Source organism: Aythya ferina (assembly GCF_964211825.1).
Source record: "Aythya ferina genome assembly, chromosome: 4".
NCBI lineage: Eukaryota > Metazoa > Chordata > Aves > Anseriformes > Anatidae > Aythya > Aythya ferina.
In genome coordinates, this window is record NC_140300.1 from 49,823,983 (window position 1) to 49,848,015 (window position 24,033).

Below are 24,033 nucleotides of genomic sequence, written 5' to 3' on the forward strand. Positions count from 1 at the left end.
AACATTTAGTTTCTCACAAAAGTGTGGTATTGCTACCAAATCAAAGACAAAGTCAGTTTATCAAAATCTTATATTAAACTAGAGATTTAAAAGTCTTAAAGTAATCATTTTTATTTCTAAATGTACAGTTTGTCTGATAAGGTAACTCCTGCTGTCATTATGTCTGTCTTAAAGAATCCACTTATCTATATTATTTTGCTCATAATTTTAAGCCATAGCTATCTGTCTTGCTGTGCAGTAGGACTTCACTTATTCTGATTTAACTTCATTGCTATTTGCTAAATTGAAGTATGTTATCAGTTAAATGTTACAGAATTTTACTGCACAGCAGGAATTCCAGTAATACTTTCAGAAAATTGTAGTCTATAACTTGATATATTTTAAACTCTTACAGTGGAAATGGCCTCTATATTTGCATTTGTGGTATTGGTTTATGAAAATTGAGTGATAGTGTTAGCAATTGTTTTGAAAATTAAAAGTCCAAAGCCAAGCAAGCAAGGTCTGCTTTAAATTAGAAGTGTCACAGAAAAAGTTTTTCTTAGGAACAGTGAAGGGAACACATTATTTTTAAAATTATTCTCAGTAAATTAAGGGAAGTTGCATATGATATAGTTGATTTTGCCAGCAGGGTTCAGCAATTCAACCAGTTAATGTATTTCTAGGCTAAGAAAACTACAGAGTGAAATCTTTTTGTTATATTTATTAAGTGCTGTGTTGTTACAACAATGAACTTCTGGCTATTTCTTGAAAAATTTGGTTTGATATATAATTGGAATTTTAAGTTGGATATTATTGGACAGAGAAACTGGAAAATAACATGGAAAAATAGTAGGTATATTAGTCTCTAAGTTACATTATCGTGTTTTATAATTTCTCTTGAACCAGTCCCTCCCCCCCCTTCCCCCCCCTCCAAACACACATACTCAGTATTTATGTTTTGGGAGTTGAATAAAAGGAAAACCCAACAAGATTAACGAAAAAAATGACTTTAATTTCAGTTCTACTTTTGAACCATGGCGGAGAGGAAAACATCCATTTGCCAAATGGAAAACTATATAAGCATTAGGAAGAAGGATTATTTTCAACTCCTGTGCTGCAATTAATAATTTTCAATTCCATACTTGAAGAAAGCATTTTTGTTGATCTAGCAACATTAGTCAATCTGCCAAAGCTAGGGGTTGAGGGTCCTCTTCATAGGACAACACTGCACGAACATTTGTCTCTTGTACCTCTCTGAGAGGTGGCATGTGAGATGCTGTGCAATGAACTCTATGCCCCAGGAGACACTGAGCAATCACCACACACAGTTAACTACCAGTTATCCCTACTCTTTTTTTTTTTTTTTTTAATTTTTTTTATTTTTATTTTTATTTTTTTTGGTACAATCTATGGAACAGAAGACTTTTTTCTTTTCGGGATTTTTGTTAGTACTAAAAGTAGCCCCGCAGATTTAGCTGAGTACACTATTTCCCTGAGATGTTCGTCTCATTCTGTTAAGGTAATATATTAAGTGCAAATCCAGTAAATAACCTTTGAGGCATCACAAATTGCCACATATAGATTGGATCAATCACACAAAGCACTGGGAATACAAGTCACTGTTTGTTACAGTGACTCAGAACCTTTTTGGTGTTTTCTTCCTAGTGGAGATGTTGCAGGTGGTATAATACTGCTGCCAGTTTAAATCCCTTATAAATTCACAGTCCACAAACCTTTACTATACCTTTTCAAGATATGTAGGAACCTTGCAGTCTTTTTCATTCAGTTTTGGACTCAAAAGTTCTAGCCTGCTTTCTGTAAGTCCCAGAAATGTGATGCTAAACTCCTTTGCTAAAGCCAAACAAGTAATTAAAAAAAACACAACACAAACAACACCAGACCCCAAATCCTTGCTGCTAACTTCAGCTCTGATGCCCTAAAAAGCTCTAGAATCCTTTTCTGTCCTGCCAGATGTTCCTCCCATGTTTTATGAAAACAAATGATGTCATTTTAACATATGAAGATGTCGTCTGTTCTCAAACTTTGAGTTAGGTCATTTACTGCTCTCTGGAGTGTCCCATGTGCATTTGTGAATTTCGAAGACATTCATCAAAATTAATAGAGTTTTTTGGATGCCACTAGGACAGTTTTTGGTAGATTCACATTTTAGAGCTAGATTTCTTCCTTTTGTCTGCCATGCGATAAAAAGGAAAACCAACCAATCAAACAAAATACCCTGCCACCACCTATTACGTCCTGCAGTGCAGGATTTTTTTTTTTTTCTTTCCCACAGCATCTTTTAGATGACATGAGAGTGTTCTATATGTACCTCTGTTTTGCCTTCTCTATAGATATTTTTTAGTTTTGATTAGTATTCTGTACTCGAATATGAATGTGAAATTTCTAAAAGATTTTGCTGATCTATTTCTACTAGATTGTATTACACAGCTGAATATATTTTTTAGTTTAGTTTAGTTTTGTTTTGTTTTGTTTTGTTTGTTCCCCTCCCCCCCCTCTTCAGGGATAGAAAGAAATGTACTTTCAGAGTACATTGAAACATTAGCTTTATAAACCACGTATGTCAGTGATTTTCACAAGGATGAAGGTACTTTCCCTTGATACTTTTACAGATTAATTTTTATATGGCACTAGAGTTCTCCACTTAGAGGTATTTATACTAGTAATGCTAATGTTACGATAAAACTATTTTCTTTTTAGGAGTTGTATTCTTGGGGGATGCCTTGTAACTGAAGGGCACTCACTTTCACAAAAGGAGCTGTCTAATACCTTTAATACCTGAAGCAGTATTTATGATAGCAATCTACAGATTGACAAATTGTCATATAATCCTTCCTAGAATAGCTTCAAACAGATAACTTTTCTATAAATTGACAGCCTGTGGCTATTTTAGTTGTAAACAGAAAATTTTAAATTTATTTAAGTGCTGGCATTCTTTTCAAAACCTTGGAAGTGACTAAGGGTCATTCATTTGAAATCTTGTTCCAGTGTATACTGTGTTATTTGAGCATTCTTGTATCCAAAACCCAATGAAAACAGCATAACAGCAATAGCAGGCCCTTCCATTTTGTTCTTTATTCGGAGTTCTATTTTCAGTTACTCTTGTGTTAACTCGGAAATGCTTCTATAAGCATACTGCCACAAATTTTTAAATAAGAAGTGTGCATGCTTAGGATTAAGATTTACAAACCATCATTAATATGACAAGAGGTAGGTAGAAGTGTATGTTTTTGTATTTTTTTTTTTGTCCTTCATGTAGAGCAGAAATATCTCAAAGGTTTTCAGGAGTATGCCTTTAAGTAATGAAGAGCTTTTGGTTTAACATTTGGACACTGTGCTAGATTTTTTATAAACACAGTAGTAATACATATAATCTACTCAAGGAATAAGTGATACTTTTTTTTTTTTTTTTTTTGAGTGGTCATGTTTTACTTGGTCAAGTGCTTTTCCTGTACTTTTCTCCATTTTTGTTGCTATTTATGAATATTTGCCTTGAGAGCATAACGGAATAAAGAAAAAATAAAGAGCATCTAGGAACTGAGAAGCCTATTAAATGTTCTGTTTTCTAAAATCTCAATAGTCAAGTAATTTTGAAATACTAGACCATAAACATTATCTCCTGGACTCTAAATATGTCTGAAAACAGTAATATTTGATTTGGCATATTTGTTCTCAATTAGATATTAGTATTTTCTCTGAGCTTGAAGGAAGCTTAAAATTTACAAGTCTTGTGTAATTCCTATTTCCAGAGATATGTCGAGGTTATTTGAGGCCACCATTGTATTGCTGTCAAAAGGCACACCCCTCATGACCACACTAGCCCAGGGTAAGCTGGCTAGAACCATCATGTTTGGCTCACATCCTTTGTTCCAGCTGCTGAATTGTATTAAAAGACATCTAAAAATACTTTGAGACTAATTTAAGCAGTGCTTTCTCTATTAATTAAAACACAAAGATGCTAAAAGCTATTAAATACTTAGTATCCATCTTCTGTGTATTCATGGGAACAACAGCTGTAATTTTAGAATGCTACAATTGCGATGGGAGAAGTGATATCTGTGATCATGAGTGGGATTGCAAATGGACTGTGGTATGCTGTTCCTGCTAACCTACAGCCCACTGTTATAAAGCAGTTTAAGACGCCTGGTGGTAAGTAGTATGTAAGGAGCTGCAGTGGCTTTACGAAGGCAAGAAAAGAAGAGTAGACTTGGAGGAAAAAGTCAGAATCTATTATTTGGATTGGCCTTTTAGCATTTGTGTCTGTCATATAAACTAACATGCCTTAAATGAGGATCAACATGAGACTGACTTTCTGGGAATGAGAAGCTTAACCAAGGTATAATTATTTGCTTTCTTTTAAGATTTGTGAAATTCTTGAACTTTTACTTAGCTACTGTTTTGCACCACAAGATTGTCTGTAATAATAATCTGTAGGACTTGTAGGTGAATTTGCTTGTTGGATTGTTTTTTGCTTGATTTGCCATTAGTGCTGTAGTCTGATAATCTGTTGAAAAAAATTATCAAACTCTAGATCCTTGTGTAAAATACCACTGTAAATGTACACAATTTAACCTGATTAATTGTGCATCAGTTTGGGGTGACAACAGTGTTTGCAGCCACACAAGTTTGAACTAAAGGCAGTCTTGCAAAGAAACTGTAGGGACAGGAAAAAGTTTGAACTGTGTTGTTGTTTTTCCCCTTAATTCTGTTGATGATACTTGAACTACCAGCAGTGCCAAAACCTAAGAAGTTTGGACTGTGTGCAACATGTATAACTCTTTTTAGAAGGGGGTGGAGGTTCTGCTGGCTTACAGCACAGTGCTCACAAAAGGCTAATATGCTATGCTGTTTAGAAACAAGGATGTAAAAAAGCTTTCAGCAGCTATGCAACACTGGTTTTCTATAGCCAAATATTGAGGGAATCAATGCTATACTGAGATGAGGCCTCATTGTATCTGTCAAAAGACACAAAATATAAGAATGATCATGTAAATTCTGTCTTAAGTGCTATCATGGCTAAAAGTAGTCATAGTATTAACCTATGTAAGATTTAGATGTATGGAGCATTAAATTCTAATAACTTGATGTTAGTTATTAGATACTGTCAGTGATTTTCCACTGTTCATTTACTGCTGCCTTGCTAACTCTGAGGTTGTTTTTTCAGTTTCTGTTTTACTGTTCGTGTCCAAACAATAATCAGCAGCTGTGCAGAGTCTCCATGGGAAAAAAAAACCAAAACCCTGTAAATTACAATTGCTGAAAAAAAATACCAGCATTCAGTATCAAGCAAACAAAATAGTTGTGACGAATGGGACTCATCATTTCTATTTTAAACTGTAACTTGAATTGGATGATACAGGGTAAAACAACCATGTTTCAAGTTTTTAACCATGTGTATGAAAAGTTTATTCTCCAATAACAAAAATCCTGGTAGATGACATCTGTTAATATGTGGACAGGAATATAGAATTACATTGGTCCAACACCCTGAACTTGCTGTATTAAGCACAGGATCAGTGCCAAAAAAAGCAACGCTAAGAGCTGTTTAGTTCCTTTCCTTGTCTCTTCTGCAGAGCCTGGTCGTAGAATGATGTGCGAAAAATTGAGATGGAGTGACTTAAGTGAGGTTCATGTCAAAAATTACTGGAACAGGAAGCTGCAGCTGATAATGGAAATCACTTCTGCAGCTTAAAATAAGCTTTTATTTATATGTAGTTTAATAATTCTTTATTTAAGATGGTGCAAATGGAGGAACATTTTTTTCATGTCGTATGATGAGAACCTTCATCCTAAATGCCAGATAATCCCTCAGATACACACTTTCTTTTCAGAACCATTTGGTTTTCTGTATAAAACTTTAATTGTATTTAATAATTCATCAGGGATTTTCTACTTTAGAGGTACCACTTCAGCATACTTGGAATTTTATGTCTGTTAGCAAATGAAATAAAATTTTCATTTTCCAAAGACAAGGAAAAGAATCACAGAATCACAGAATTTCTAGGTCGGAAGAGACCTCAAGATCATCGAGTCCAACCTCTGACCTAACGCTAACAGTCCCCACTAAACCATATCCCTAAGCTCTACATCTAAACGTCTTTTAAAGACTTCCAGGGATGGTGACTCCACCACTTCCTTGGGCAGCCTGTTCCAATGTCTAACTGCACTATAACTTTGATGTGACGTGTTTATTATATTCTAATGCCAAGTTTTAATGAAAAAGTTATTGCATAAATGTGTGGCCTGTTATTGTCATAGCATAGGAAAAAAAACAAACAACTAAAATAGTTATCTCATTTAGTACTGCATTTCTTATTCACTTTTATTCCATAGTCACTATCTGAGTCCAACTTTGCAGCAGAGCAATGGTATTACAGTTGTGAAATTTCTTGTTTTCAACTTACTTGAGTCTGGTCCTCAGACTATTACTGGTAGGCTTTTTAGCTTAAAATTTTTCTCAACAGAATTTTTACTTCTTCGTTTACATATTTCCTCTTCTTACTCACTTTTCTTGACCACTAGTTTTCCAATAAAGCTAATTTTTTTTTTTTTTTTTTTTTTCTGTCTGAAATTGGCTTCTCTTACTAATATAAAATATCTAAATAAGAGGTATAAAATTCCTAAGGAAAATACTATAAAGTATATAAATTTGTTCCCTCAGTTTCTCAGAAACAAATATTTTTGCCCTGTAACTTACACTGTCACCAAAAGGCTGGGGTGTTAAACAGAATTTGTGACCAAAACTGTGTTGCCCTGCACGTTCAATAGCCTATCTAAATGAATTTCGAAACAAACATTTAGGCAAAGTCCAAAAGAGTCTTAGTCTTTTCAGCTCTTCTCCCTAGCTAAAACTTTTATCTCCAAAAATTCATTGTAGATGGCTAAAATGAAATACTCTGTAGTTTTATTTTGTCTGCTATCTTTTTTTTTTTTTTTGTTAGCTATCTTTCTCTTAGCCACATTCTTTAACCTACTTTTCTCCACTTTTTAACTCTCTCTTCCATTGTGCTTCATTTTTTTGCTTTCTACTTTTCATTCAAACTCACATGCCTTTTCTTAAAGGTGACAGAGGAAGCATGCACTGGATTTGTCATCCCAATGTTTTTTGATCTAGAATGGGCTTCTCAAGGCTTCCACTTGATGTTGTTTTTTCGTCTGGTACCCTTTCTGCATCACTGTCACATGGGTTGAAGTGCCTGTGCCGGACAGTGTGAAGATGTTCCAACTTCTTGAAAGTTTTTAGTTTGCAGCTACCTAACCTGTTAAGTGCCTCTATCTCCACTGGGTCACAAGAATTCTTTGCTTAGGTGACCTTTACTAGTAATGTTCAAGCCCCACACTCTCTTCCCAAGTCACACAAATATGCATTGGGCTGAAAAGCACAAGCAATTAAAAACCAAAAATAAAACCCTCTGTGAAAAAAAAATGAACTTTATTTCCAGTGCTTGATGATTTGTTTGATAACTGCAGCAGTTTCCTATATTCAGTCAGTGCTATTACCTTCCTCTTCTTAGGCTTCAAGACACAAGCATCAAAGTCCTCAAATTGGAAACTGATTTGTGTTTTGACTAGAACAGCACATTAACTGTTCCCCTGTCCCCAAATGCAAACATGTGGTGAATCTATAGATGTTACATTTACAGGTTCTTCTTTGTCTTCTGAGTAGAAAGAAAGTAATATTTGAAAAGTGCCAAGTAAAACAAAGAAATGATTCCTTCTTCAATAACCGTGCTAAATTGATTGAATTCAGTTTCTGGGACAAAGAGCTACTGCTGTGCTAGAGGATGCACAGTTGTTTCATGATGATGAAAGTATTATTTTCATTTAAAAATACATCTGCTCTAGCAAAAATATGTTAATCACATAGAAAAAGTCATGGAAGGTATACTTCACTTCATACTTCACTTATAAAATACAATTTATTTTGTGAACCTATTTATTTTGTGAAGCTATTTTGACCTGAAGTTTAGGCAGTATAAAGCAAAAAATGTTGTAAGACATCAGCTGTGTTATACAACATTCTGTACAAAGTAGATTAATATGGATGTAAAGCAAAGAGTAAAACAGTTTTAGTCCTTCAGTGTCCACTGTGTGTTATCAGTTAGCTTGGTAATTTACTTGAATTTCTGGTGTTATTGTGTTCTCTTGGTATTCAAATGAAAATATCTAAGAATTGCATCTTTGAGAAGGCCTTGTAGCAGCTGCTGTAATCTGTCTCAGCCCTAACAGTTGTTTCATGTAGGTGAAATTCTCTGATCTCCATTCTTTAATTTACAGTTTATTTTTAATTTTACATTTTTCCATTCTTTAATGAATGGAATTATTTCAACTCTGTTCTTAACTTCTAGTCTTAATTTTAAAACAATTATTTTTATTCTTTCTGGCTTTATACATGTATGTATTTTTAAAAAAAGTTTTCATTTTTATACGGGTATAAAAATGCCTTGTAGAGTCTGTTCTTTCTACTGGAAGAGTCTACTGGAAGAGTCTTTCTACTGTAGAGTCTGTTCTTTCTACTGTCATATCATTAACTTTGTAGATCTTGACCTTAAAGCCATGGAGAAATGGAGTTTACAAATAAAATAGAGATTAATGTAATAGCATCATTGTATATGCATTGCATGTATGCATAGAATTAAGCAGGACAATCATAGCGGTCATGTAAAGCTTACTGTTTTAGATATGACCAATGTGATGTAATAGACAAGAATTTCTGTTGAGGAAGAGATAGCAAATGGAAGAGAGGAAAATATGTGGAAGTGCAAGGGAAAATACATAAAGTTAAGTTAATACATAATGTTCAATTCCTCCCTGCTCCTCCCACCCCCTTTTTTTTTTTTTTTTTTTTTTTTTTGTTTTGTTTAGAAATCTCATGTTTTGGGGAAGACCTGCTTATGTTTTTGGTTATTTTGGATTGCTTTTAAGAAAAGTGTATCAGTGGCTATATATTTGTAGTATAAAAAAAGTGGAAGTACAACTTCAAGACACGAACAACTATTTTTTTATGGAGGCTGTGTAGTTTTGTTTTGCAGAAAATAAGTGTTCAAATTGATTTTAATATGAAATGTTATCTTGACAGGAAAATCACGGATTACATCTTGAGTCTTGTAATCTTAAGATCTAAAATACCTTTGACTCAAGCTTTAGATTTTTGAATAACTTCTCTGATATTTTTCCCTTAATATTGCAGCAGGAAAACTCATTTTATGAAAGGCCAAGCCACCCATTAATTTAATTTTCATAGTTATGGCACATAAATGACAAGTTGAAATGTTTGTGATTTGAATAGACATAAATCTTGACCAACACTGACATAGGTTAGATTTCTCAAGATTTTCAATTGGTTTTGTATTCTTCAGTACAAAAATTCCACTTCTTTCATGAATCCAAGTGATATTCCTATGTTGATGACATTTTGTTGGTACCTCTTCCAGTATTTTTAGGGCAGAATATTTTGAAGCTTTGGGTAGGACTATGATAATATTCATAAGAAACTGTTCAAGTTCATGGAGAATCACTTCTAAACTTGCAAATAATTTATGTTGCAAAAGGAAGGTGTTTTCTCACCTAAGAAGATGCAGGGTGCAGTATTGCAATCCAGTTCCTTTTCTCTACTGACTTTGTGTGTGTGTGTGTGTGTGTGTGTGTGTGTGTGTGTGACCAAAGCCAAATTCTTATTATGTTGGATTTTTTTTTTTTTTTCTCTTCAATGCATGGGGCAAACGTTTCTATAATTATTTATTTTGGACTTTGTCAAAAGTGCTTGTCACTTAACATGTGACAAACGCCCCCATGCCCCACAACCCCTGCCCTGTAAATTCCTAAAACTTCAAGATCCATGCATACTTGATTTCAGGAAAATAAAGGATTTATGGTTCTTCTAAAACTATAGTTTTAGAAGACTTTAGTTATAACTTCTAGTATTCTTTCATTCACTGTCACACTCCTGCTAACATAGATATGCTGTTTCTCTCACGGTAGCCAAATTTTTAGTGTTATGTATCTGAATTGCTAGGAGTATCGCCTTAGTAATCCTGAGTATTTTAGTAGTTGAAATAAAAAGCATTGGGATTGTAGTATGCTACAATTAAACAAGCACCCTGTGTAATAGTGGTCACAAAAATAGGAATCTGTCAAATCTGACAAATGTCTCCCCAGACAAGCGATCTAATCCAGCTACCAAGGGAAAAGTATTTTGTTTTATAACATGCACTTATGATATGGTAACATATTTGGACTTTTAGATGGTGATTTTTACCTGCACATCAGAACAAAACAGATATAAAGCTTATATCTGTTTATCTTATATCATTTGTTTTCATAGTAAATATGAAGACAGCCTGACAGAGGAGTTGTATCCCTTTTCAGGTGTGACTGCCATTTTTTTTTCAAGTAAATCAATAAATTTCACCAAGTTGCTCATAGTTGTGCACAGATCTGAAAATGTAGTAACTAATCTCTAGTTTTGGTATATCTGAAAATAGGCTGGATTGTTCTTCTATCTAATATTGTTAAAGTTTCTATAAAGTTTTCTTTTCTGTCATGTACTTGCTTTTTTGTTCAATAAAAACCTGATTTTGATAATTATCAAACACTGAAATTAATTTTGGTTCATAAATTTCTTTTGAAAGTTCTTTGATCTCTGTATGGTAACACTGAAATTGTTTGACTGTTATGGCTAAAGGTAGCATTCATGAGGAATAGGGTTAGAAACAATTCAGAGTACGGTATGGAGTTTTATGCTTGCGGTTGCATTTGCAATCTTTTGCTGTTTAATTGTCCTGTCTTGTTGTCATTTTAATGATTTATGAGAAAAGTGTATTGCACCTGAAAATCTTGGAACAAATGAACTGGTTTGAATACAAAGTTCAGGTAATTATAGTAGCATATGTTGCTTTCCTCATAATGAAGTAAAATTGTTTTTACTTATTTAGCACACAAGTTCCCTTTTTCTGTTCAGAGTTTCAGAGGCAGTTATGTAAGCTGTGAAATGGATTGTATGGGATAAAATGACTCACCAAGATAGATTGTAATGCACATAGCTGTGTTGTTGCAGGGAAGTACTCAATGACTCAGCTATAGAAGAGGCTGCTAATTGGAACTGCTGCACACGGGCTTTTAGATGAACCCTGAACTTGGGCCAGCACGCTTTTTGGCACTTCTTGCTGCATGAATTGCTGGTCAGATTTTGAAAAGCACTGGGTGGCCCACCTGCCTTCAAAAGAAATGAAAGAAGCTCAAAACTCTTCAGATTTATATTTTGCCTTCCAGTTAATTCTAATATTTTTGTTGTCAGTTTTTGGCAGCTCCTATGAAGCGGATAAATTTCCTCTGCTTTCCACTCCCAGTAGCATACCAAAATCTGAGGCTATGCTTTTAAAATGTCTTCTAAAATTGCCTTAATCCTTTCAGTGGCATCTTTTCAATACAGCAGTAATCTCCCTGTCACGATCTCCCTGTCTGCTCACAGAACAAGGGAATACCTGTGTGGCTGATCACAGTTTACTTCTCATTTTGCCTAGTTTGTTTAGCCTAAAAAAGAATTTCAGGTTATAGTACACTAATTCATTGCAATATTAGGTTTTCTAATCTTGTTTTCAAAAGTTGAAAAAATTGTCCGAATGTAAGAATGCCATTCTTACATTCTTGAGTTGAATGTTTCTCTAGCCTGCACTGTAATCAAAACAAAGCATATTATGGAAATTATTTTTGGATCTTAATGGTCTACTACAGTGTCAGTCTCTTAGAGCTGTCCTTGGTAGCTGTCTTAGCACACATCAGAGATCCTGATACATATGTGTATATATATATATATATATATATATATTTATTTATTTATATAATATATATATATTATATTTTTTTTCCTGCTATGCTCCTGTGCTTTAGGGGCAAACACTAGCAATCTTTCTTTAGTTCTTTCTTTAGTTGCATTTTCTGTCTTGTTACTAATATCAGTATTGATACTCTCAGCAATATATTTTACTCCAAAATGGCTGTTTATAGTTTTTGTTTTAAAAAATTGTAGGACAAATTATAAAAAAAAATTGCTATAGATGATTTTTGGTTTTGCAATCATAATGAATATATTGTTGTATATAATTTGCAGGTTTATATACTAATTGTTATTTTTAATCCCAGAAAAATCCATTCTACTGCATACCATAGCCCCATGAATTTAACATGATTTTGTTCATGTTCTGTGACTTCTGACCATCTTCTGGTCATGGAAACCCTTTTTGTCCTAACCATGTATGCTATTTCATACTATGGGTGTATTTACATATACTTAAAATAATTGTAATAGTTTTCCTTTTTTTTGTTTGAAATTATTTTGTTTTCTTAGTAGTATATTTTATTCATACAGAATGGTGGATATTTGATGTTGTGATGGTCTTATTGGAAGACAGTATGTTAGCAAAGAGAACTTCACAGATGAATATTCATTATTTGTGATAACAGTTCAAGTTGCCACATGTAGTTCACGTGCTTGATCTACATATTAGAAATCATCTTACTCTATATCAATCACATTTTTATGGTAATATTGTTATATATTCTTGGATGGGAAGTATCTGCTATCTTCTATAAGATTCTTATTTTCCTGTTTGTTTTCATTCTGGCGAGGCAATTGTTTGCATGTTGCAAGCTTAACTGCTTTGCATGGCAGATTTTTGTCTTGTAATTTACTCAGTCCTTTTTGAAGGTGTTGTTTGGCTGAGTGCTTTGAGATGTGTGAAATCGGAATTGCGTCTATAGGTGAAGAGTATGTATTAGCAGGATGTATGTATGTGCATAATCTTTCTTTGATGTTACAGAAAAATATACTTTCATGGGTAAACAGTCTGTGTCCTCTTTCTGAATGCAACGTGTGCATCCTGTTTGTCAGCTGAATTTGTCTAAACGCCTATATACATGTAAAATACAAACAAAACATCTCCCCTCCTCCCCCCAACTCCTCCACCTTCCCCCCAAAAAACAAACAACAACAACAAAACAACAAACAAACAAACAACAAAAACCCAGAAAGTTGCATGCAATAACATTTAGTATAATTATTTATCTATCTATCTATCTATCTATCTATCTATCTATCTTTATTACGTACTTGCTTCAGATATTGTAGTTTCCAACAGACTTCTCCTAACTTTGCTTATTGCAGACTTTTGTGTGTTCAATTCAAATGAAAAAGTTGCCTGTAGACATCAAATTTTCCTGGCCACTATGTAGATGATAAGAGAGAATGTAAAGAAATCTGAAACAGGTGGCAACTTCAAGTTCCATTTGGATCATCTTGAATTTTCAATTTTTATTTTGTGTGTTAAGCAAAATTTGTTATTTGTTACATTTTTTTGAAGCAAACCTAGGAACGAAATATCTTTGAAGAACGAGAGAGGTGTGTCTATCTATCAATGTGTGGACTGAGTGAATGGTATGGAATATGTCAATTCTGGCAGAAGTTTTTTAAAGGAAGCTAATACAACTCTTAATCTTAACTTGCTCTTAGCACAGTCTTCAACATGCCTTGCATACCCAAACAATCCTTTGCTTGCTTTCCATAAGGTTTAGATTGATGTGCAGCAAAATGATGTATACAAAGCAACTTCTTCAGATAGTTTCAGGCCATAAAAATTTCAAGACAGGAGATAGAAGTACAATCCTCTCTAGTTACAAAGTACAGTAACACACAGACAGTCTGAAAGGATAGTTTTAACAGTTATGGAAATGTGTTATTTATTGGTTTTTTTTTTTTTTTTTTTTTTTTTTTTTTAAGTTCATGTGGGTTTCTGCCTCAGGCTTTGTTGAAGGAAGAAATGCAGACTTTTCATTGGAAAAAAATGCGTATTTTTAAAAAGCAGTTATCAGCTTCTTTCATGTCTCTGTTTCTAATTTTTAATGGTGGATTGAAATTAAATTAAATAGAACCCAGTCAGCTGTTGTTTGTCTTGCTATAGATGTATTTTTTCCCAGTTGCACTGAAATTAGTTCAGAAAATCACAGATTTATTTAAATAAAAGTAAAGAGGCAGTTATTAATTTCTTGTAGAAGTCAAATAAGTTCTCTCCAGGTTTCTACCTCTTGTCCTGTTTGATCCTTACGTGACCTGATAAACAGAATTATTTTGTTTCAAATAACACCTGCCTGAAGAAAACATCCTATTATTCTATTAAACAAACAGACAATTGCATATATTTCTTTCTTAAATGTTTACAAATATTTAGTTCATACACCAGAGAAACTAGCTTTTATTGGTCACAAAGATTACTCATCTATTTTTGCATCAAACTTGCATCAGCACTTATTGTTATATTACCATGGTTATATTATTATTAAACTTTATCTTGTACTTGGTTGCTAATCAAGAACAACTCTAGCTAGCAGTCCAGATGTTTAACAAAAATAACATGGCTTTGTTTTCTGTTCTAACTCAGCAAACAGTTACTGTACCTTTCTTGAGCAGTAAGTTTTTTTGCTGTTCCTTTTTTTTTTTTTTCTTTTTTTGCATCTGTGCAATGCATTTGTCAGACAAATTCATAGGGCTTGAGTTTTCTCTAGTTGTATTTTCACGGCAAGGTGAATGTCACTACAGTGAAGTGCTAAAGATGGATCATCAGAACTAGAGAGGATATATTTTCAATCACATCACTGTACACTTTTTTAATGCTCAATTTACCTTGAGTTTTTATTTCATGTTTATATAACAGTATTATGTACTGAAACCAAAGTGATTTCTGCTAATACGGCTCTGTCAGTGAGTTATTTTTTTCAACTTTTGGTAATTCGGAACGTTCATTTTGTTAACTCTCACTGCAACCAGGAAAGAATAAATGGGATTGCTATTAATTTTTAGCACTTCCTCAGGTTTTGTTTGGACAACCTGTGTGACCTCTGTTAAAGCATGTCATGTCTTTTTAAAGTGTAATGTTAATAGCTGCTTCCTTTTTTTTTTTTTTTTTTTAACCATTTTTTTTTTGTACATTGTATCAAGATTTGTGGTCTTGGTGCTATACAGTGGCCCATATTGTGAATGACATCCAAGAGAAATATCTAGAAGATGGTTATAATAGAAATAATAATATTTAATTCAAGAATCAGATGGAGACTTTCTCTCCTCACTGTTCAAAACTCAGACAATCTGAGATTTATTTATTTTTTTATTATTATTTTTTTTTTCCCTAGAAAGTTCAAGGAAAAAGACACTTAGAGCTGCCACTAGCTATGTCTTTTGAACTGATGGTAAAAACCATTACTGGTTGGTAGGCTAGGCAGAGGATGGATGTGCTCAATGAGTTCAAGGGAAATAGGGACCCTCGGAAACAGAGTGTTCACAAATGCATGAGAAGTGACTGAACAGTTTCAGAAGTGGTCTGAAATACTTTCTGTTTCTAGGGAACATCATCTTTTCATGCAAATATTTAATATGTGAAAATGCTCTTATTTAGAAGATGGTTATATTTTTAATCGCGAAGGTTCATTTTCACTTTTGAACTCTGTATAATTGCTCTATTTTTTTTTTTTTTCTTAAAGATACTTTACAAGGCAGACCAAAGACATTTTCAAAATCATTTCTCCTAATTGTCTTGAATTCAAAAAAAGCAACAGGAAAATCAAGAAGATGAGTTTTTAGATATGGATTTGATTAAATAATTATGAATATAAGCTTTAATCAATAGGAAAAAGATAAATTCTGCACTAAGAAGAATATGATGAACATATTATCTGATGAATGGTCTCTATAATTTGATAAAAGAAAAAATGACAGAAAAGGAAGACTATTTAGTGTTTGGGATGTTTGAATGGAACTAGACCTGAGAGAGTAGTTTGGTAATAGATGGACTTTGGACAAACTCCGTAAGAAAACAATTTGCAGTGGAGCTGTTTAACAAACAACCAAACAGAGACAGTAATGTCTACCTGAACAGGAGAAATTTGCATTAAATTCAAACATGACACCAGTCTTGATCTCAGAGGCTTTGTGATTCTGAGGGGACTGGTAATAGACATCTACAGAAGCAGTGAAGAGAGGGAGAAGGAAGTATTTGGGTAAAGTTAATAATCACTTCAATTCATGTTAATTGGTAATGCTTTGTTGAATTCCTTCACATAGTGGAAGATGGCCTGCTGAGTCCATCTTTAATGATAAGTTTGAGTTGGCAGGGACATTTGAGGTTAAAAACTCAGGAAAAAATAGTCAGAAAAGAAAGACTGAAGGTATAGATCTTGAACTCTTACCTATATTTCGACTCACTGAGTTGTGATGGCAGCTTAGCGAAGATGAATTGACTTTAAAAAAAAAATAAAAAAAAAAAGTCAAACAGAAAAAACCTGAATCTTAAGCAACAGGAAAAGAAAGAAGAAATGCACCAAAAGACGTAGGAAGGGATGAAATAAGAAAAGATTGTATTCTATCAGTACTGTATATTTTTGACTTCATACTTCAAATGTTAATATCTTTCAGTGCTTTTTAGTTTCCTCTGTTGTATTTACATGTAGAAAACATCAGATATGCTGAAAATTTGTTAATTGATGTTAAATTTATGATTGCATTTATAAAATGTCTAAAGAACTTAAGTCTATAAAATACAGGAGAATAGTGAAACAAAATATTTCTTTTATTAGTTTTATTTCTTTGTATAAAAATGTAGATCAGTAAGCAAATGTATGTCGTATAAATGTATATTTGTCACATATTTCCCAGAGGGCTGTAACTTGGCATTATAGTCTTCAGATTGGTTTAAATGTAAAAATAAATTCTTTAATTAAATTGAGCTCTTTTTTATTTAAAGCTGTCTTTTGGGGAGATATTGCCTTAGATGATGAAGACTTAAAAATCTTTCAAATTGACAGGACAATTGACCTTACGCAGCACTCCAACGAAAGACTTGGCCATAACACAGGTATGATATTTCAGCCTTGCTTTTAACTTATTTTTCTCTTATTTGCTTATAATAAGTTCATCTCTGTTTTTAAGTGCAGAAAGTCAGTGAATAATGTTAGTTTATGGATATAAACTTATTATATATAATGTTATTTTATGGGTAATGTTAGTTTACAGTTAAAGAAATTATTCAACAAGTACTACAAACTTGTTTAAGTGAGGCAAAGGGAAAAGCTCAAATTTATTTTTTTCTGCATTTCTGATTAAAACAAACAAACAGAAACAAAAACAAACAACAACAAAAAAATTTGTAGAGCCAAAGAGCAGAAGCTGGGAGGAACCTCTCTGCCAGTCCTCTCTGCAGGTGGTCATGTGGGAAAGGAAGCTGTACAAAGCATTGCTTTCAGCTCTGCAAGTTCCTGATAGCAGAGCTGAGATGCCCTGTGGAGAAAATGTGGAATCCTGGAGGCGAGACTGGGATTCTTGAATTACAACACCTCCTTTTGCTCTTTTTTTTTTTTTTTTTTTTTTTTTTTAATTTTTATTCTGTTTAATCCAGATCTACACATTGATCTAGAAGATGCACAAGAACATTTTTATCCTTTCTAGAATTTGAATTAGAATGTAAATTTGCCACATTAGTGCTGGACACTGAAACAAACGCAGTTGTTTTTTTGAGACAGATAGATAAAGAGATATCATACCTGTGTAAATATATATGTATATATGTGTGTGAAAACATAGTCCATGTGTAAATGGATGTCTACTTAGTGTCTAAAAATATCCATGGTTTCAGGCTGTGATTTGTAAAATCATGACTGTGAATGTGTAAACTTTCAGGATATGGTACCAAAAAAATTATAGTGGGAAGGTGTGAAAGGGAGTATTTATACGTAGTAGCAAATGCATAAATGCATTTCTGAAGTTTTTCTATTAAGCATGGTCTATTTGTTGCTGAACTCAGCTAATATTAACTTGATGATTCCTAGTATGTGAAAATAAGGATCATTTTGAGGAATGACCAGAAATGATTTTTTCATTTTTGTAGCATTTTGTAGCTTAATCTTTCAGTATTGATAAATATATATACATGGCATATTTTCACTCTTTGAGTATGTGATTAGACTGTTATTATAATAACTTGAAAATTTATTTTATTTCCCTTTGAAACCGCTTGTTTCTTTAAGCTAGGATCATCTCTGATCTTGTCTAGATTAAGGCTGAATATTAAAAAGTCATTAGAGCCAGGGGTTTCCTTCTTCCACTTCACCTCAAACAAATATTTTTAATTGAATTTGGAAGTATTTCAGGCCCCATTTTTGCAGACAATGTAGACAGCAAGGTTCTTAAAATGGATGCAGCCAAGTGATTTCTTTGGCCTGCTGACTTTCCTTCTTATTTTTCTATTCTTTCCTTTTAACTGATTTTTTTTTTTTTTTTTTTTGAACAGCTGTATTTATGTATATATTCTACTATTTAGCTTTCTTTCCTTACCTGTCTTGAGGTGCATTATCTTTACATGTTACCATGTTACAGTATCCTATTAAGGATATTGACTCATCCTACTGAGGATTACCAATGCATTTGGATCATATTTGTCTACCCTTATTGCACAAGGGGAATCTGAGATAATCAATATAAATGGACTTTGGAGAACAAACTCTGCTGAAGTTAATGTTTTGGTACTGGTTCTCAATGAACACTCTACAGTTTTGATTTTTCTAAAACAGAGTTGGAGAAGTCTTGTTTTAAGCTTCACATATGTATATTTTTCCCAAGTTTATCACATTTTGAAATATAAGTTGGCCAGTTTTTGAAAACTGCACAGTATAGTGTGCTTTTTTCCCCCTTTAATTGTCAATGGAAGAAATTACCAACAACTAGCTAATTAATAGTGGGTAACAACTGGAAAAGGAAGATAAAATGGTGGTTCAATAGAGAACAAATTATTAGATTATTACCTTCCTTACAAATACAGTGAAAAATACATGATTGATTTCTGAGCACTTTATGCTCCTGCTTTGTTGTTCTGCTGTTGACCTTCAAGAATATAGGTAATGTCAGGTAGAAAGTTAAAGTACATGGATATAAACTATCCATGTTACGTTTTTCACTGGAATGACTAATTAAAAGTAGTGAGCTAACAGGCTCTGATTCACATTTTGTGACTGCTTGTTTTGGTGAGGATTATCAGCATGGATTTCCAGGACCAGATACTTTGTGAGCTTCTCACTGTGGCTCTGTCTTTTTTTTTTTTTTTTTTTTTTTATCCAACACTGCACAAAATAATTGTAAATAAATAAATAAACAAAAACAAACAGCAAAAGTGATAAAATTGCTGTGTATGAATGTAAATTGCCAAGAGTATCCTCCTGCTCCTACTTGAAGCATGATGAAGAAGATACAGCAAAAGAGATTTATTTATTTTTAAACAAATTTTTCAGACTTCGGTTTGGCAAAGCTGTAGTTTATTCATATAGGCCAGATTAGTTAAGTGAGATACATTTTCTTCTTTCATTTTTCATGAAATGGATTACACAGGTTGCTTCATTCAGTAAATAATGTTTTTGTTTGTTTGCTTGTTTGTTTTTTATTCCTGTTAAGTCTTTTAAAGTTGCTGGGTTTTAGGGATATTTATTTTAGATGTTTTTTGAATCTCCAGCTATCTGCCTTTCTATGATATGAATGTTAGCATCAGAGACATTTATGTTAATAATGATTGATACAAGCAATGGAATTGTTATAGTCTCTGGAGTGTATAGTATAGTTAACCATATAACTTGTTGGGAAGGAACGTGTTGAACTATTACCTCATCTATCTAAAATGTTTTAAAAAATTTGGAAAATTTTTCTCAAGGGAGCAAGCAACTATGTGACAGTGTAATCCAAATAATTAGACACATTGTTACTCACTGAGCAGCCACATGAACTCATTTGCCTTATATGGAATGATTTCACGTTGCAATTTAGTAAATATATTTTCCACATATATATTGAAAATTGTTGTGGGAAATTAGGAAAGGTCTTTTCTGTGGCAGTTGGAGGTTTGTGTCCTTTCATTTCTATTTTACTTTTGCTGTTGTACAAGTAATTTGAAAATTCTGTTGTCCTATGACAGATATTGGATCTTAAAATATAACTTACTACAAACTTCTAAAAATCACAAAACCTTCTTAACAATTCTGATAATTTACTGGTTAGTGTGGTGTTATCAATATTCTTATCTGAGGCTTACTGTTTTTTTCAAAGCCACTTGTAACCACAAAAGAATCAGATATGAAGGTGGTATATATCATGCATTAAATGTACACACTACACCTGGAAATGTGGTACATTTCTGGAAAAAAAACAAAACACAATACATGTTACAGTCGACAAATTGTTAGCTTAATTTTTCTTGTTCATTGATTGCTAAAATAACAGATATATATGCCTGTGAGGCCTTATTGAAATACGCACCAGTATGTGATGTTTCAAAGCCTTCAGAGTGTGTTGCAAATTCATTTGCATGTTGACAAACAAGTTAAAACTTTCATGCTAAAATCAGCCACAATAAATATTTATCGTTGTTGTTGTTTGTTTTGTTTTGTTTCTGTTTTGTGTTGTTTCTGGTGAAACTTTAAATGTTTCCTATCCCTCTTTCCCTTCCCTTGAAATGCCTTGATTGTGGCATGCATTCAGAAAATTTTTGTGAGAGGCTTTTAGCTGTCAATCAATATAGCTCAGAGGATGTCAAGGTCACCAGGAAGAAAAAGGCTTCAAATAATAATTAAATGATGTAATTGTCATGTCTTGTCTGAATAACAAAGACATGCTGGCTTACATTCTGGAATGTGTATTAGAAAAATTTTCAGCTAAAAATGTCTTTTTGTTTCATTGTCAAGAATACTTGAAGAATTTGTATGCAAGTCATTGAAATATGTTAAACTTCCTTAAAGGCACATTGCAGTTCTTACAGGATATTTCCTAATCTCATCTGGTTATATAATTGCTGTAGGTGTAGGATTCCATGTTCTTATTTTTTTGTAATATTTTTTTCTTTTATTTTTAAAGGTGGCTTTGGAGAGCATGGAATGTCAAAAAAACGAGGTGCCCTCTATCAGCTCATAGACAGGATACGAAGATTTGGCTCTGGTATTTTCACTGTTTAAGTTAGCAGGTTACCTGATGTGATGATAATTTTTTAAATATATATATTTTTTAACATTTTAAAGCCTCTCGGTATGGGCATAAACAAACTTTAAATAGTTCAAGAATAGTAATGGAGAGATTACTATTACTATCTTCATTATGTTTCTTAGAGGTCCATTTCCAGTATCAGATCTGGAAGCTAAAATACGTATTTTTTCATCTCATATTAAAAATTCCTTAGCTGCTTTGTATATTTATCTTCACATTTATAAGTTTAAATGATATCAATACAATGTCTGCTCAGTACAGGTAGGCTATGCTGCATAGCTGCTAATTTCATTGTATTTTTTCTGGATTCAGGTGGGGCATTGTGATGAGTCACACAGCATTTGAAGCACTTATGTTGTGTTATGCTGAACAAACACATACTTTTGTCAGTATGAATGTAGTTGAATTCAGCATGCGAAGTCAGTGAAATCATTTATACTGGTCAAGTTCATTCATCATTTTTGGTGTGAGGAGATGTCAATTTAACGTCATGATACCTCAACCTCAAAAAAAGGAAAATATGTAACATTGTAACTGCCTTTGCAGTTGTGTTCTGATGTATAAACTTAATTCTTTATACGATATTTTAGCAGTGCATAAATGCTTGTCATCTTTTACAAGAATTTGGAAGGAATTTCTTACTACTTGTAGTTCAAAAGAAATTTGATAGGAATTTTAAATCAGAAAACACCTATATTAATCTGTCAGATGATTCATTAATGATTTTTCTTTTGCTGAAGTTTCTATCTGTGTTGTACACTATTGTGAAATTCTCATTTACATACTTAATGCAAGGGTAAGTTATTTGCTTTACCTGTGTGCATATCTTTTTTTTTTTTTTTTTTTTTTTTTTTTACCCTGCTACTTTCTATATAATTTCTGATATAAATTATAATTTGTGTTAATTGTTATAAAGTTAGACTTTTCTCGTGCATGAAGAATTTTCTCCCTATGCTGCATGTGCTGTAACTTCTTCCCTTTTGTCCTTTGGATGTTCCCAGCCTTGGAGCCAAGGCACTGTACCTCAGTCCTGCCCTCGAGTCTTTCATGGTCCTTACAGTGTAGCCTGATGTACCCAGTAACACTTAAGTGGAATTGATATCACAGAGGGAAGGTGTACTGTTCCATGAGGAGCAACAATTTAATCCCACTGAGTAGGGCTTGTTGGCTGCCTTTCAAGTGATCCATTTTAATCAGCTTTCCTCATGTCCATACTGACTTTAAAATTGCTTCAGAAGAAGACATCTATCCTTATTAAGGTGTTCAAGTCCTTGTATAGCTATTCTGATCTTCTTCTGTTGTCACAGAAGTTTCAGCTGATTTGAGAGAGATTTACCTGTAATGGGAAGGATGGTGAATAATCTCAAAATAGTACTAATTTTTTTGGTCTTCCAAATTCCAAACATGAGTAATATTTGTATTATTAATAATTAATAAATAGGATTCCAAAAGCTCATTTGTGAAAAATGTGTATTGGCATCCTGCAGTGTTGTATGGTTTTTATGAAATTGGAAGTCACATTTTCATCTGAAAATGTGTCTACTGGTAACAGCCACAGGTAGTGGAGATCAGAGGTGGAAATGACCTCTGACTTTTTCCATGTGTTTGCAACCTGCTTTGCAAATAATTTATCTATTTTTCCTGATAATTCATGATAATAAAAGCCAATCTAATACTTCAAGGACCTCTTCCTGTCCATTGCTTTAAGGCTGGTTATGCTCTTTATTTTTCCAGATCCTGGAGTAAGAATGAAAGGGACAGTAAATGTTGTGATTACTTTGGATCTGTTCAAAGCCATTTCTTCTTTGCTGGAAAAAACAAAAAACAAAAAAACATTTTTAAAAATGATTTTTCTTTTTTATTAAATGAGACAATGTGCATGTAATTATGCTGACAATGTGGCTAAATTGATAAGTTTATGTGCACATTGTTACTGTACAAAAAATGAAGATTTAGCCTCTCCATTTCAAGCATTTTCAAGAAATCAATAATGATAGACCATTGCATAACAGCAGCGTCTTACTTTTAAAAGACGTAGAGAAATAATTTGACTTTGACTTTCTAGACAGTAGAGGTTCATGTTCTCCCTTTCGTGTTCTCCCTTTCATTCTCCCTCTTCTCATTCAGTGTTTTAATTATCGTTACAGGCTTTGAGCAAAATAGTACATCTAAAGGAAGGACTACTACAAAATTCTCAGGGAAAAATGAGAAGAACCGATTTCCCAGAGCTGCCACATCGCGAACAGAAAGAATATGGCCAGGGGGAGTCATCCCATATGTAATAGGTGGAAATTTCACTGGTAAGCTTTGTTCTTTCTACAAAGAGAAAGAATACAATTTTTAAAAAATATATTTTATTTTAAAGAAAGTCATAGTATGGAAATCAATAGAAAGATTTCTGTTGGATCAGGCCTGCTGTATGTCTGTTTTGAAAACATTAGTCACACTTAAAAAAAAAATAAATAAATAAAAAAAATTCCCGAAGGCAAGCTATGTAATAAAACTATTCAAGTATGTTATAGAGAGGGAGGGCTGTTTGTCTCTCTGATTTTACAAGTTTGTTTTGTAGGGCCTAAGTAACAATGTTATGGAAGCTGTTTTATATATAAAAGTAGGATATTAAGTTTAAGAATAAAACAGATTTAACCGGTGTAACATGTGTTCTACTAAACTGATTTGAGTCATCAAACTGATTCAAATGTGTTTTGTAATTCCTCAGTTTGGTTTTCAGATGGGTACACAAACATATATAACAAAAGACTTACATCAATACATATAATTCTTAGTAGAAAACTGTAGAAAAAAAAAAAAAAAAAACAAAAAACAAAAAACATTTGCTTTCCCTGAAAAATGTAAACGTGTCAGAATCAGTGTGGAGGTAAGAAGTAATATAAAAAGAAAAGAGAGAGAAAAGGAAAATGGGTGAGAAAAGATATGCAGTAACTTCTTATTATGTACAATAATACAGGAAGCCAAAA

At 33.1% G+C, this 24,033-nt stretch overlaps 1 protein-coding gene across 5 annotated transcripts in view; it reads left to right on the forward strand.

Annotated features, from left to right (window-relative positions):
* Nucleotides 1-24,033, forward strand: part of TLL1 (tolloid like 1) — a 182,537-nt gene that overhangs the window by 60,269 nt on the left and 98,235 nt on the right. For 4 of the 5 annotated variants that reach the window (XM_084518165.1, XM_084518163.1, XM_084518161.1 and 1 more), the window contains exons 2-4: nt 16,785-16,895; nt 20,930-21,010; nt 23,203-23,355. In XM_084518165.1, coding sequence (XP_084374291.1) covers nt 16,785-16,895; nt 20,930-21,010; nt 23,203-23,355 — 345 coding nt within the window. The remainder of the gene's footprint in view (nt 1-16,784; nt 16,896-20,929; nt 21,011-23,202; nt 23,356-24,033) is intronic. The other variant, XM_084518162.1, reaches the window with a different exon arrangement.